At 44.3% G+C, this 15748-nt stretch overlaps 2 protein-coding genes across 4 annotated transcripts in view; one reads left to right on the top strand and one right to left on the bottom strand.

The window, feature by feature from the left end:
• Positions 1-150: 150 nt before the first annotated feature.
• On the top strand, positions 151-1581 carry gcgb (glucagon b). The gene is made up of 4 exons (XM_021584355.3): positions 151-394; positions 552-657; positions 771-926; positions 1310-1581. Exons 2-4 carry the CDS (start codon positions 563-565, stop codon positions 1428-1430), a joined length of 372 nt encoding a protein of 123 aa, XP_021440030.1. The 5' UTR covers positions 151-394; positions 552-562; the 3' UTR covers positions 1431-1581.
• A 2340-nt stretch (positions 1582-3921) lies between these two features.
• LOC110520067 (sodium-driven chloride bicarbonate exchanger) overlaps positions 3922-15748 on the bottom strand; it is a 47585-nt gene continuing 35758 nt past the window's right edge. For 2 of the 3 annotated variants that reach the window (XM_036974342.2, XM_036974343.2), the window contains 10 exons: positions 15596-15709; positions 15328-15489; positions 14782-15033; positions 14452-14520; positions 11873-12046; positions 11488-11610; positions 8375-8442; positions 8146-8250; positions 7699-7735; positions 3922-6765 (listed from right to left, as the gene is read on the bottom strand). In XM_036974342.2, coding sequence (XP_036830237.1) covers positions 7717-7735; positions 8146-8250; positions 8375-8442; positions 11488-11610; positions 11873-12046; positions 14452-14520; positions 14782-15033; positions 15328-15489; positions 15596-15709 — 1086 coding nt within the window. In that variant the 3' untranslated portion in view covers positions 3922-6765; positions 7699-7716. The remainder of the gene's footprint in view (positions 6766-7698; positions 7736-8145; positions 8251-8374; positions 8443-11487; positions 11611-11872; positions 12047-14451; positions 14521-14781; positions 15034-15327; positions 15490-15595; positions 15710-15748) is intronic. The other variant, XM_090229707.1, reaches the window with a different exon arrangement.

Genomic DNA, 15748 nt, shown 5'->3' with positions numbered 1-15748 from the left:
ACACTGAACCTGCAGTGCAAACCAGGTTATCTGAATACAGATGGTGGATGTTTATGTAAGTATTTGGATTTGCTGGACAGGATGAAATCATGTTTGATTTCGACACCTAAGTGACAGCTTTTAACTCTGGATATTTCCACGTCTCCTTTTAAACAAATATGGACTGCAAATCTATCCAGTGCATTGAGTCGAGTTCTGACTAATGGATTGAGAGTAACAAACCGGCTAGTGCGTCTGTGAGGAAGGTGCCACCTGAGTAAACAGTCATTCATCTCAACTATATAAAGGCTGGCCAGACCTAGAAGGGACCATGAAGCAACTCCAGGGAACCAGAGAGAGCGAAGCCAGAAGACATCGACCAACATTTCTCACACACTCAACAGAGGGAATACAGGTGAGCAGCACCAAGCCCCCTAATACTCCTTTTCAACCGCTGAAATATTTCTCATCGGGAATTTTCTCTGAATTATATTATCTCCTATTTTGATGCTGTTTGGCTGAAATTGCTGACATTTGAAACAGCTTGTCCTCTCTTCTCTGCTAATATCTAGGAGGTCAAAAGATGAAAAGCACCCACTCTTTCGCTGGACTTCTGCTCTTGATCATTGTTCAGAGCAGCTGGCAGATCCCGCAGGAGAGCACAGAGGACAACTCTAGGTAAGAGCCTCGAACTCGGAGCAACTTCTGAACTCTGCACCATTCAGGTTGAGGCTTTCTCTCTCTCTCTGTGAATCATCATCCTATAACTGCTGACTTGTCTGTTTTTTCAGCCTGTTGACAGAGGACTCCATGTTCAGTGAGCCAAGGGAGCTTTCAAACATGAAGAGACATTCAGAGGGAACCTTCTCTAACGACTACAGTAAATATCTTGAGTCGAGACGAGCACAAGACTTTGTCCAGTGGCTAATGAACTCCAAGAGAAGTGGGTGAGTGTCTTTTTCTTCTTCCTCTGCTGCGTGTCGGTCTTCCTCATTCCATTTCACAATGTAGTGGATCATCTTCCAATATGAGACTTAAACTGAAACTGTATGAATGCAGTAGTTATAATAAGAGATATGGCTTGTGAAATGTCAAACGCTTTTTGCTGCCCTATAACCAAAGATAAGCTTCTGCTACACTTTATGACATACTGCCGATATTTACTGCATGTTGGTGATTATCTTGGTTGTATATGGTGTTAAGTTACAGTTCAGTAAAACCTTACTACATCAGCTTAACAATGCACCGTGAATCAATTCGCTTATTCCTCATATTATCAATTCTAAATAGTTATTATCAAACACTGTAAAATCTCTCCATGTGTTTTCAGTGGTCCCATCAAACGGCATGCAGAGGGTACCTACACCAGCGACGTGAGCTCCTACCTGCAGGACCAGGCAGCCAAGGAGTTTGTGTCCTGGCTGAAGAATGGCCGAGGCAGACGAGAATAGGGCTGCTCTGCTCAGCCACAGAGTCCCCAGTGTCTTATGTCCCTGCAGTCAAGAGAGAATGCAACTCATCCAGAATGACCCCCTTGTTCCATTTCATGTTTTATAACCTGCACCGTCCTCTGGTCATGCTAATAAATCCCCTGACAAGAAATGCTGTTGTCTGTCAATTGCTAATGTTTTGGTTGTTAACAGAGAACGGTGACAATGTATTATCTAAATGCTTCACTCTGTACTTAAACATCAGTGGTAAGATTTTCGAAGTGATACAAAAGGAGAGGAATAAGATATTATGGTTAAAGGATAGCCTAAGAGTGAGATGTTCTTTCACTCTCCTAAAAATAACAGGTGCAAAATGTTGGTAAAACTGGCCCAAAATCTGTCATCTGTACCTTGCTAATTTTTGGTGGAAACATTTTAAAGGTCCAATGCAACCATTTCTAGCTCAATACCAAATAGTTTCTAGCTAACAATTAAGCGCCTTACTGTGAGTGTTTTCATTTAAAATTGTCAAAAAGAAAAAAAAATAGCTTTTTTAGCAAAGAGCAAGAATTTTGATAGGATTGTCTGGTAGTGGTCTGAGTGAGGGGGAAACTGTAAACCAGCTGTTATTGGCAGAGAGGTTAATAACTATCTTTCTTATTGGTACACTAACAAATGTACCACCTGGTGACATGTCACCAGGCAGGCCAAAACTCAGGCTGAAATTTCAGGCGGTCTTTTCAAACAACTTCTAACACAAAAAGGGGAAGCTGGTAGCCTAGTGGTTAGAGCGCTGGGCCAGTAACCGAAAGGTTGCTGGATCGAATTCCCGAGCTGACAAGGTAAAAATCTGTCATTCTGCCCCTGAACAAGGCAGTTAACCCACTGTTCCCGGTAGGCTGTCATTGTAAATAAGAATTTGTTCTTAACTGACTTGCCTAGTTAAATAAAGTTTAAAATGGACAATTTCACAATATTATTCCAACATCATAGTGTGGATATATACACTGAGTATACAAAACATTAAGAATACCTGCTCTTTCCATGATATAGACTGACCAGGTGAATCCAGTTGAAAGCTATGATCCTTATTGATGTCACTTGTTAAATCCACTTCAATCAGTGTAGATGAAGGGGGGGAGACAGGTTAAGAAATGATTTTTAAGATTTGAGACAATTGAGACATGGATTGTGTATGTGTGTCATTCAGAGAGTGAAGACAAAATATTTAGGTGCCATTGAACAGGGTATGGTAGTAGGTGCCAGGCGCACCGGTTTGTGTCAAGAACTGCAATGCTGCTGGGATTGTCACGCTCAACATTTCCTGTGTTAATCATTAATGGTCCACCACCCAAAGGACATCCAGCCAACTTGACACAACTGTGGGAAGCATTGGAGTCAACATGGGCCAGCATTCCCGTTGATCGCTTTCGACAGATTGTCGAGAGAGATGGATTACAAAATGAACCCATAAACTAAAATTAAGTGGAAACATAATCCTTACTTTTATAATAGATTTAATTGTATTATTTATAAGTAACACTTCAAGGACATCATGTTCAAGTAGAGACCCTGTGTTCACGGAGGTGGAACCCAAATCAATCAGCCTTGAGGCCAGCCGTATCACCAAGAGGAAAACACACCCAGGGATTTCAATCAGGCAATGGAAAGACGTGCTGTCACATCTGCTAATTTAGCGTCATAACACGTTTTACCGATGTTGCACCGACAGCAAGGACACTTGAGGAAACCAATAGACAATACTATGTCAATGACAGCCTGGCAGAGATCAGTGGTCAATCAGGCGTCACTTCCTGGGTGCTCCTGGCATGGAAACAAACTAGTCACATGAGCCAGATATATGTCATGCTTTGGGATGCTATACCTTTCTAAGCTGTCAGCTAGTGCATCAAAAAGCATCTGTTAATTTTTTTTTAAAAGCCTGCCCGCTCAATTCTATTTATATTCCAAATCTCTAAGGGTCATACTGGGCATTTGTCGTAATCAAAATTTGTGGGTTCTTTTGTTGTTGAATTTAGAAAAGCTAAGTAAGTCACTTCTGTAGATGAGGATAACGTTGTGTTCTGTATAGTATGTTCAAGTGAAGTCATATTGTATTACCTTCAGGCAAATTGAGTTCCTGCACTGAATGGCTTCAGCATGTGCACTTCATTATCCAACCTCGTTATCCAACCTCGTGCTCACAAGGCAGATGTGGCTGTGAGTGTAGCGGAAGACTCAGTTGAGCGGATTGCTGTCAAACACTCTCACCTACAGTGTAAGTGACCTGACCTCGTGTATACGGTTGACTGGTCAACTCAAAGTAGACCCTCACTGCCTCACGCCTTGGCTTTCTCATAAGTCAAAGTTTACAAAGTGAATCTAGAAACTCTCTCAAAATGAGAATTAAGGTTATTTTTTGGGGGGCATTTGTTGAAGTGTCAAGCCCATATCAGACACGCCAAACAGCATGCAGTAGTATTGATGGGGAAAAGAAACATGTTCAAATAAATGTATTACATTTGAGGTTTATAGTTTCATAGTAAATGTACATATACAAGATACGTCATAAACAGTGATACATCAGCTCTAAATACCAATAACAACTTAGAAGCAGAAACAACATCATGTTTTCCAGTGCCATGTTTCCTTACAATGATTTAGGTCACAAACAAAACTGATTGAGTGACTATTTAAACAAATTCATTCCCGAGCTAAGTAAAAATGAGTAACGAGTAGTACTAGAAATGTTCAACAAGAGCTTTTAAAATATTTTGCAGATACTGATACTTTAAAATGAAGCAACGGGTATGTATTATAGACAAATAGGCATGGCGTATTTTATGTGAACAAATACATTTTTTTGTTATTGTAAAAAGGAAATAGTTTCAAAAATGTTATAACAATAAATATACTATACATTTTCCCCTTCTAGAAAAAGTGCTATTGCAATTGTTTCTATAGCCATGTATGTCTCCCTTTAGCAGACGCCTTTAAGTATTAGTTGAGCTTCATCTTTAGTTATTGAATGGACAATCATTCCTGGGCACACACAATGGCCCATGACAAACAACAAACGTAAAATGAAACACAAGCATATACTTTGCAGATTGAAAAATATTGATATAATGCAATAACTGCAACTATTTCAACTTTGGCAGTAGGACTATGAAAACAAATATTTTATTTTCTTCTTTGTTTCAATACTATCTATTGATACGCATAACAGTATTCTACAACTTAAGTCAGGCTTTTTACTATTCAAACATTCAATGCAATGCTTACTCTTTGTACAAGAACATGTTGCCAACCATAAATAAAATTAATAAAAAGCTATTTTCAACTAATCTCCTTGCTGGTAGTAATACATTTTATTGGTAGTAATACAATATTCAAAGCTTAAAGACAATTTGCAAAAAGCTGAAATCATAATGCGAATGCTCAAACACAGATACTGTAGATTTTCCTTCGCATTTATCGCATTTTGAAATTCAAGCAGATGCAGTATATTTTATAATACTTCATTAAATAAAACGTCATGCATAAAGTACATTTTGACTTTGCCTAGATGAATTCATCAATGATATATATACACATACAGTGGGACAAAAAAGTATTTAGTCAGCCACCAATTGTGCAAGTTCTCCCACTAAAAAAAAAAAGATAAGAGAGACCTGTCCACAACCTCAAACAGTCACACTCCAAACTCCACTATGGCCAAGACCAAAGAGCTGTCAAAGGACACCAGAAACAACATTGTAGACCTGCACCAGGCTGGGAAGACTGAATCTGCAATAGGTAAGCAGCTTGGTTTGAAGAAATCAACTGTGGGAGCAATTATTAGGAAATGGAAGACATACAAAACCCCTGATAATCTCCCTCGATCTGGGGCTCCACGCAAAATCTCACCCTGTGGGGTCAAAATGATCACAAGAACGGAGAGCAAAAATCCCAGAACAACACGGGGGGACCTAGTGAATGACCTGCAGAGAGCTGGGACCAAAGTCACAAAGCCTACCATCAGTAACACACTACGCCGCCAGGGACTCAAATCCTGCAGTGCCAGACGTGTCCCCCTGCTTAAGCCAGTACATGTCCAGGCCCGTCTGAAGTTTGCTAGAGAGCATTTGGATGATCCAGAAGAAGATTGGGAGAATGTCATATGGTCAGATGAAACCAAAATATAACTTTTTGGTAAACACTCAACTCGTCGTGTTTGGAGGACAAAGAATGCTGAGTTGTATCCAAAGAACACCATAGCTACTGTGAAACATGGGGTGGAAACATCATGCTCTGGGGCTGTTTTTCTGCAAAGGGACCAGGATGACTGATCTGTGTAAAGGAAAGAATGAATGGGGCCATGTATCGTGAGATTTTGAGTGAAAACCTCCTTCCACCAGCAAGGGCATTGAAGATGAAACGTGGCTGGGTCTTTCAGCATGACAATGATCCCAAACACACCGCCCGGGGAACGAAGGAATGGCTTCGTAAGAAGCATTTCAAGGTCCTGTAGTGGCCTAGCCAGTCTCCAGATCTCAACCCCATAGAAAGTCTTTGGAGGGAGTTGAAAGTCCGTGTTGCCCAGCAACAGCCCCAAAACATCACTGCTCTAGAGGAGATCTGCATGGAGGAATGGGCCAAAATACCAGCAACAGTGTGTGAAAACCTTGTGAAGACTTACAGAAAACGTTTGACCTCTGTCATTGCCAACAAAGGGAATATAACAAAGTATTGAGATAAACTTTTGTTATTGACCAAATACTTATTTTCCACCATAATTTGCAAATAAATTCATTAAAAATCCTACAATGTGATTTTCTGGATTTTTTCCCTCATTTTATCTGTCATAGTTGAAGTGTACCTATGATGAAAATTACAGGCCTCTCTCATCTTTTTAAGTGGGAGAACTTGCACAATTGGTGGCTGACTAAATACTTTTTTGCCCCACTGTATATATATATACTTGCTTTCATAGTCTTTTAACTGCAGTATTGCACAAACTTTTAAATGGAGTGTTTATCTAGTTGGATAATTTATCAACTTCAAACAGCTGTAATATTATGATACTGGAAAAAATACAAAAACATACAAAATACATACAATAAATAAATGTCCTTAGGTTGCCTCACAAAGAAGCAGTTTTGGACACGTCAACTAAAAAAAAGACTGTTTTAAGCTTTTGAACACACAAAGATTTACAAGACAAAACATAAAGGAATGGTAAACTGTGGCACACAATATTGATTTGCTTAAAACACAGTGAATGGAGAAACGTCATAAACTTGACTTCCTGTTGAAGCAGCCCTTCTGCATCTTTCTTCTCTTCTTTTCTTTCCTACCACTGTTCTTGGATAAGCTGTGGGTATAAACACTGGCTGTTAGTGCTTCCCAAGTATACAGCTTCAGAACGTAAGCTTTATACCGATCAGCTGTCCAGCTCCAACAATGAAGATTCTCCATTGAGCATGCTTTTTAGTCCAGGACTAGGCTTAATCAGTGTCCGGGAAACTGCCCCCAAATGTATCATCAACTGATGTCTCAGTTGGGAGGGGCTTCACATTAACATTAGGTTCCTATTTGACGTGCTTTAGTAACCTCATGCTAATCCACTCACATGTAAAGTATTGTACTGTGTGTTCCAGGCAGCTGAGAGGTATGGGGTCTGATGGGCAAGACCTCAGACAATGTTCATGAAAGAGCAGTTCTCAGGAGAGATGTACTAGTAGTAAGTCACTCTCTAGCTGTTGCGTATCGGAGCCTACAGCTAGCATGCTGTACTGTAGTGCTCCTTGTCAAACTGCCCTTCACAGCCATTGGCTGAGGCATACAGTCAAAGGATGAATGGCATGCTAGCAGAGACTGATTGATACAGTTAGCATCTTTCATGCACTTTACATCCTTGCTGTCTCAGTCATGTCACTTTAAACTGAGCGCATGTTTACTCTCCACTGCCTGTCATATGCATGGGTTTATATTCCATGCAGTGGAAAGTTAATGGACTTAGCATCCATAATGTTTACCTTTGCCTAACACCGGCAGTTCCTAAGAGCTGTGCACTCTCAGTGTTGATGAACTAAAACAATTATAATGTAACTTGACAATTTGTAGAATGCAAAATACGCAGCATATAGTTTCAACCAAATGATCAATTTAAAAAATAGAAATGTTCCTGTCCTGCATCATATCATGCAAAGATAAAAATATATATTTTTTTCATTTTTTTTCTTCAAAAAAACTGACCAAACAGATTAAGGATGAGCAAGCAAGGGCACGGGGATCAGACTCTTACCTTTGGGGGATTCAGCATCTATGAGGATATAAGGGAACTTATGATAGAGATGGAATGGGAAAATACAGTCAAGAAATGGAACAACTCATCAGCTCTAAAATATCAACCCATTTTGTTTACAGTATTGACTCACAGTATCAATTTCCTAAAAATCCTTTATATGAACATTACACTTGGCAAATATGAGGCATTCTATGGATTCAATGGTACATAGATGTCATTTGTTTCTTTAATGGGTTATAACACAAATACACTCGAGGAGAAATCCTAAGTTGAGATATTCTAAATGAACTGATGCCACAGGGTTTGAGTTACATGCATGTATCTTAACTTCAGATTCATATTAATACATTTTTATACAGACGGACAGAAAAACAAAAAACAAAGAGATGTTTTCAACATCAATGTGTTGATTTCGGATGAACACGACTGAAGGCAATTCAATACCTTTTTGAGTCTAGCTCTTTTTTAGAGTTGTCAGAGTTGACATTCCACGTGTTTCCAAAAGAGCCTCTGGACATTTCATCAGTGATGTTGAGTGCGGATTCACTCCTAAAAAAACAAGACATAATCATGCATAATAATTCACAACAATCCGTAAACTATTTGACTACTAATGAAGCATGAAGTGTGATTCTATTCATATTTTTTCCACTCACAGTGACTGATAACTTACTTTTGATATCCTTCTAACGGCACCTGCACTACTCCATCTTCCTCTCCCAAAATACTTTGCTCCTCCTCCTTAGGAATAAGAAAATCAACAGGAACTTGTTATACTAGTGATATCTAGTACTGTATGTAATACATTTGTTAAAACACACGCAGAGATGAACTATTACAACGGAAGTTACATATCTCAAGTAAAAATGATCTACTGATATTGTCACACCCTGATCTGTTTCACCTGTCTTTTTGCTTGGCTCCACCCCCCTCCAGGTGTCGCCCATCTTCCCAATTATTAGTGAAACCTTTGTTCTCCAACAGGTTCTCCAACGCCTCTAGGAGAACCAGCTTTTTGTAAAAGCAGAGAAGTGCGAATTCCATCGCTCCACCATCCCCTTTCTGGTTTACATCATCGCTGCATGGAGTGTACATATGGATCCCAGGAAGGTGAGAGTGGTGGTGAGAGTGGCCCCAGCCTCTGTCCAGAGTACAGCTGCAACGTTTGCTGGGATTCGGCAACTTTTATCGCCGCTTTATCTGGGGGCTGCAGCACCCTGGCTTCCCCTGGACCTCAAGTTACATCCCTGCACCACCTTATCCCACCGCCTCAACGCCACAGAGAGGAACTACGATGTGGGGAATCGGTTGCTTCTCCATGTGAAGATGGCGTTGGGGGAGTGGAGGCACTTTCTAGAGGGGGCAGAACATCCATTCATTGTGTGGACCGACCACAAGAACCTGGAATATCTCCACATCGCCAAGCGCCTCAATTCCAAGCAGGCTAGGTGGGCCCTACTGTTCACCCGGTTCAACTTCTCCTTCTCCTCCCGGCTGGGATCCAAGAATGCCAAGCCGGACGTCATGCCGCTATAGCCCCACAACTACTACCCCGGAACCTGAGACCATCCTTCCCACCTCGTGCCTGGCAATGGCAGTCAGCAGGGGATTAGGGAAGCAGGTTCGGGAGGAGCAGTGTTATCAGCCGAACCCCGGGACGGCGGGGGTCCAGAAAACTGGATGTTCGTGCCTGACGCGGTCCACTCCGCGGTCCTGAAGTGGCCCACTCCTCCAGGCTTGCCTGCCACCCGGGCTCCCATAGGACCCTGGCTTTTGTGTGACAACGCTTTTGGTGGCCTACCATGGTCCCTGACGTTTCCGCATTCATCGCCGCTTGCACTGTCTGTGCTCAGAACATGACTCTTCGGCAAGCTCGGTCTGGTCTCCTCCAACCTCTGCCTGTCCCTCATCGTCCCTGGTCTCACATCTCCCTGGACTTTGTCACGGGTCTCCCCTCGTCTGATGGCAACACCCCCATCCTTTCCGTGGTGGATTGGTTTTCCAAAGCCATGAACTTCATTCCTCTCCCCAAGCTACCCTCTGCCAAAGAGACGGCCCAGCTCATAGTGCAGCACGTCTTCCGGATCCATGGACTATTAGTAGACATGATCTCCGACTGGGGTCCTCAATTCTCATCAAGGTTGTGGAAGGCGTTCTGCACCATCATTGGGTCGTCGGCCAGCCTGTTCTCCGGGGTTTCAGTCCAGCGGCCAGTCGCAGTGAGCCAACCAAGACTTAGAGACTACTCTGCACTGCCTGTTCTCTGCCAACCCCACCACCTGGAGCCAGCAGCTTGTGTAGTTCAAATAGGCCCGCAACACCCTTCTCTGCTCTGCCACGGGCCTATCACCCTTTGAGTGTTCCCTAGGGTATCAGCCACTGCTCTTCCTTGAGCAGGAAGAAGAGGTTGGCATACCTTCTGCCCGGATGTTTGTCCGCCGCTGTCATCGTACCTGGAGGAGAGCCCGGTCGGCCCTCAAGACCACCTCCAGGTATCGACGACAAGCGGATCGCCACCGGACTACCCGGACTCCCCGGTATCGTCTAGGGCAGAAGGTAAGGCTGTCCACCTGGGATCTGCCCCTCTGGGTGGGATCCCGCAAACTCTCCCCCCGGTTTCTCGGGCCCGTTTCCCATCTCCAAAGTCATTAGCCCCTCTGCTGTTTGTCTTCTTTTGTCCCATATGCTTCGTATACATCCCACCTTTCATGTGTCCAGAGTTAAACCCATATCTTACAGCCATTTGTCTCCCGTTTCCTGGCCCACCCCGCTCCCCCGTCTCATCCGGCGTACACAGTGAAGCGTCTCCTAAAGGTTCGACCTAGTTGGCAGGGGGATCCAGTACCTGGTTGACTGGGAGGGTTATAGCCCGAAGGAGAGGTGCTGGGTCCCCGCCAGGGACATCCTGGACCCAGGCCTCATCGCGGATTTCCAACGCCGGCCCCCCGGTCAACCAGATATGGGGTACTGTCACTCCCTGATCTGTCTGTCACGCTCTGATTTTTACACTTCTGTCTGCCCGCCCTGAGCCTGTCTGCCATTCTATACCTTGCCCCACCTCACTGGATTATTGGCCCCTGCCTGCCCTGACCCTGCCTGCCCTGCCCCTGCCTACCCTGCCCCTGCCTGCCCTGACCCTGCCTGCCCTGACCCTGCCTGCCCTGACCCTGACTGCCCCTGCCCTGACCCTGCCTGCCCTGCCCTGACCCTGCCCCTGCCTGCCCTGCCCCTGCCTACCCTGACCCTGACTGACCCTGCCTGCCCTGACCCTGCCTGCCCTGACCCTGCCTGCCCCTGCCCTGACCCTGCCTGCCCTGCCCCTGCCTGCCCTGACCCTGACTGACCCTGCCTGCCCCTGACCCTGCCTGCCCTGACCCTGCCTGCCCCTGCCTGCCGTTTTGGACCATTTGCACCCTCTCTGGATTTCTGATCCCTGGTTTGCCGGCCCCTGTATTATAAATAAACGTTTGTTTCTTTCGACACTGTCTGTATCTGGGTCCTCCTTGAAACGTGATAGATATATGGCATATTAGTGTCATGTGTTGATTTTTAGGGTTTATTTTAGCCCACCAAAGGGCTAATCTTCCTTGATGCCATTTTTATACCACAGGAGATTGATGCCACCTTAATTGGGGAGGATGGGCTCGTGGTAATGGCTGGAGCAGAATGAGTGGAATGGTATCAAATCAATCAAACACATTATTTCTGTTTGATGCCTTTCCATTGGCTCCGTTCCAGCCATTATTATGAGCCGTCCTCCCCTTATCAGCCTCCACTGTTTCATACCTCTTCTTCAGCATCCTCCAGTTTCTTCTTCTTACTCTCTGGCATTAGATCATCCAGCCAGCTCATCTCTCTCTTGGTGAAGAAGCAATCCATCAATTTCCGAATGAACACCAGCGCCAACACCTGCAAGGAACACAAACCCTACATTACTATACATCTGCAGAAGTCATTTTTGTCCCAGCCATAGGGCAGGAGCCTATCTCCTGTTTCTGTAGAGCATCAAGACATCTTGGTTTCACAATGTATAACTTAAGACATTGTCTTACTTCCATCTACAATATGGCCAAATAAAGCTAAGTACCCAGATTGCCTTCGCATATTTGGCATATACGTGTAACTCCATCCAGATGAATCTACTGTATAAGGCAGAAAGATGTTTGCTAACCATCATGGGGAAGACGATGGCATAATTGGAGGTCTTGATGACCCAGAGCATGACCAGGCAGCTGAGCTGGATGATGGTGAAGAGATGGACCTTCCGCAGGGGAACGTGTCTCAGGTAGATGAAGTCAGGCTGGTGCTTGGCTGGCATGCCAAACAGCTTCAGACGGTCAAATAACTGATAAGCAATAGAACAATGGATTACATTACAACCTCAGGACCATTGTATTCCGGTTTCTGTGTTTCTGTACTGTGTTTTAATGTCCTCAGATGGTCTTTGTGAAATTAGCTTTAGATGTAGGTCAAGTGTGCTGGGACTTAGCCTTACAAGCCTATGTTTGTTTTTTAAAATACATGTCATGCTTTATTCAGACATGCACAGAAACAGATGGGGTGAGAATAAGGAGGGAGATTTAGGAGGAAGGGTGGAGATAGGAATTGAACCCTGGTCTCTGGAGGGAAGGCATGTACACTGAGTGTAGAAAACATTAGGAACACCCCACCCCCCTCCCCCCATTCCATTCAGGACAGCCTCAATTCATCACTACAAGGTGTTGAAAGCGTTCAACAGGGATCCTGGCCCATGTTGACTCCAATGCTTCCCGCAGTTGTGTCAAGTTGGCTGGGCCTGATCACCAACAACGACGAAACTGCCTATAGGGAGGAGGTCAGAGACCTCGGAGATGATCGTGGACTACAGGACGGGGCTGTAGTGGAGCAGGTTCAGAGCTTCAAGTTCCTTGGTGTCCACATCACCAACAAACTATCATGGTCCAAACATATCAAGACAGTCGTGAAGAGGGCATGACAATGCCTATTCCCCCTCAGGAGACTGAAAAGATTTGGCCTGGGGCCTCAGATCCTCAAAATGTTCTGCAGTTGCACCATCGAGAGCATCCTGGCTGGTTATATCACCGCCTGGTTGGCAACTTCTCGTCCTCCGACTGCAAGGTGCTATAAAGGGTAGTGAGTACTGCACAGTACATCACTGGGGCCAAGCTTCCTGCAATCCAGGACATTTATACCAGGCGGTGTCAGAGGAAGGTCCTAAAAATTGCCAAAGACTCCAGCCACCCTAGTCAAAGACTGTTCTCTCCGCTACCGCATGGCAATCAAATGGCTACCCGGACTATTTGCATTGATGATTGCTTTGCACACTTTTGGCATTCTCTCACCCAGCTTCATGAGGTAGTCACCTGGAATGCATTTCAATTCAACCGGTGTGCCTTGTTAAAAGTTCATTTGAGGAATTGTTTTCCTTCTTAATGCGTTAGAGCCAATCAGTTGCGTTGTGACAAGGTAGGGGTGGTATACAGACGATAGCCCTACTTGATAAAAGACCAAGACCATATTATGGCAAGAACAGCTCAAATAACCAAAGAGAAACAACAGTCCATGATTACTTTAAAACTGGGCTCTCCAACCCTGTTCCTGGAGAGCTACCCTTCTGTAGGTTTTCACTCCATCCCCAGTTGTAACTAACCTGATTGCAGCTCATCAACTAGCTAATGAGTAGAATCAGGTGTGCTAGAATAGGGTTGGAGCAAAAACCTACAGGAATGTATCTTTCCAGGAACAGGGTTGGAAAGCCCTGCTTTAAAACATGAAAGTCAGTCATCCGGAAATATATTTTGATTTGTTGAACCCTTTTTTGGTTACTACATTATTCCATATCTATTATTTCATAGTTTTGATGTCACTATTATTCTACAGTGTAGAAAAAAATTAAACAATTAAGAAAAACCCTTTAATATGTAGGTGTCCAAATTTTGACTGGTACTGTACATATTACCTCAATTACCTTGACTAACTTGTACCCCACACAGTGACTCAGTACCGGTACCTCCTGCCTCGTTATTGTTACTTATTGTTCCCCTTTGATTTTTTAAAACTTTAGTTTATTTAGTAAATACTTTCTCAACTCTTATATTTTGTATTTTAGCCCCCTTTTCTACCCAATGTTGACCTTGTCTCGTCACTGCAACTCCCCAACGGGCTCGGGAGGCAACCTGAGTCATGCGTCCTCCGAAACATGACCCAACCCACGCTTCTTAACACCTGCCCGCTTAACCTGGAAGCCAGCAGGCGCCAGCCCCGCCACAAGGAGTCGCTAGAGTGCGCCGCCCGATCATGACCGGTTGTGACACAGCCCGGGAACGAACCCGAGTCTGTGTTTGGAAGCCTCTAGCACTGCGATGCAGTGCCTTAGACCGCTGCACCACTCGGGAGGCCCCAGACTCTTAAGCCTTTCACTGTAAAGTCTACCTGGCACCTGTTGTATTCGATTTTATTTGATTTAATGTCCTTTGGGTGGTGGACCATTCTTTATACACACTGGAAACTGTTGAGAGTGAAAAATCAAGTGGCATTGGGATCATCAATAAGGGATCATAGCTTTCACCTGGATTCACCTGGTCAGTCTGTCATGGAAAGAGCAGGTGTCCTTAATGTTTTGTACACTCAGTGCATGTCGTATGTGCCTGGCTTGTTACCCACTCGACCGCAGCCCAGCACCTTAAAAGTCAATGTTGACTGAATGTCATGTACTGTCCAGAAACTGCAGTGTGTTTAGTGATCTCCTACCTGTATTCCTCTGAGCGAAGATGCTCCCATGTACAGGAATACTCCATACAACACAGGCATGGGAATGTACTAAAGGGACAAGAGACATTCCATTATGATTCAGTCATACAAGCATCAACCAAAGAAATGGTTGAAAAGTGAGATTCAACTATACAAAACGTAGCGTAAAATATCGGTCCGCTTTGTGACACTGCAGACTAATACACTGGGTGCAGACTAATACACTGGGTGCAAAATAAACCCAGCGACACTTTTATCACACTGCGACAGGAACGGATTTCTGTCCAGAAGCTAGAGCCAACACAATATTCCTCAGAGAAGCTATCTGACCTTGAGCACAGAGGTCATGAACACCGAGCAGCCCATGAGTAGGAAGATCATGAGGCCTGTGAAGCGCTGCTCGCGGATGCCCAGGAACTTGGGTTGTTCCCCGGGGGCCGAGCACTCCGACTCCAGCTTCAGACTGTTGACGTGGGAGATGGAGAGAACGGTGGCAGCCACGAACCAGGGCAAACCCATGATGGAACATACCCCCAGCATGACACCCACCACGAACAAGTCCAAATGGTACCCGCAGCCTTTCTGTGGGGAGGGAAACACAATACAGTACAACTGAGAATACACTAATCAATATCCCGCGGCAGAAACATTTCATAATAGTTCAGGAAAATATGGTCAAAATGTTAACTAATTCCCCGAGTAGAAAGAGATTTCTGAAAGGGACTTTTTCAGTCCATATCAACCAGTACTGGAACCTATTTGACAATCAACTACACATGCACCAAATCAAAGCCAACTAACAAGTGGACATTCAGGTTATGGTGAACAAAGCCTCCCGTATGAGCTGAGCTGAGCCATTACAGTATCCTACAGTACCTTTAGTTTGTGCTCCTTCCTGTTGATGATGACCGCGGTGATCTGCTGGTCCATGAAGATGAGGATGGTGCAGAGCAGAGCAGGGATCACTGTCACGATGGTGGTCCACCAAGGGTTGCCGCCTAACGGGCTAATCAACCAACCACGGTCATCTCTGGTCGGCTGCAAGGATTTGGACTGCTGTCAGATATTGCATCTACATAGCATGGCACATGTATTTTGAGTCAAAATGTATAATCACCTTGTAATACTGTGTTACATAGCTCACCTTGAACACACTGGGGACTTTTAGTTTTGGAGATGGGACCCCTAAGGCATAGTCCACCAGGACCATGGTAAAGATGGTGATGAACACAGCAAAGTCACTGATGACAGCTCTCAACTGTGCAAGAGAGGGGTGCATGTCAACCGCCTGGTCTTA

The sequence above is a fragment of the Oncorhynchus mykiss genome, chromosome 3 (assembly GCF_057628025.1).
Source record: "Oncorhynchus mykiss isolate SJ-2025 chromosome 3, ASM5762802v1, whole genome shotgun sequence".
Classification (NCBI taxonomy): Eukaryota; Metazoa; Chordata; class Actinopteri; order Salmoniformes; family Salmonidae; genus Oncorhynchus; species Oncorhynchus mykiss.
This window is presented reverse-complemented; position numbering and strand designations above follow the sequence as displayed.

Bases quoted from the DNA above. Each gene is read 5' to 3' on its own strand.
- gcgb (XM_021584355.3), top strand. From the start codon at position 563: ATGAAAAGCACCCACTCTTTCGCTGGACTTCTGCTCTTGATCATTGTT. The intron at 658-770 runs GTAAGAGCCTCG...CTGTTTTTTCAG, and splicing joins AGCACAGAGGACAACTCTAG to CCTGTTGACAGAGGACTCCA. The intron at 927-1,309 runs GTGAGTGTCTTT...ATGTGTTTTCAG, and splicing joins ATGAACTCCAAGAGAAGTGG to TGGTCCCATCAAACGGCATG.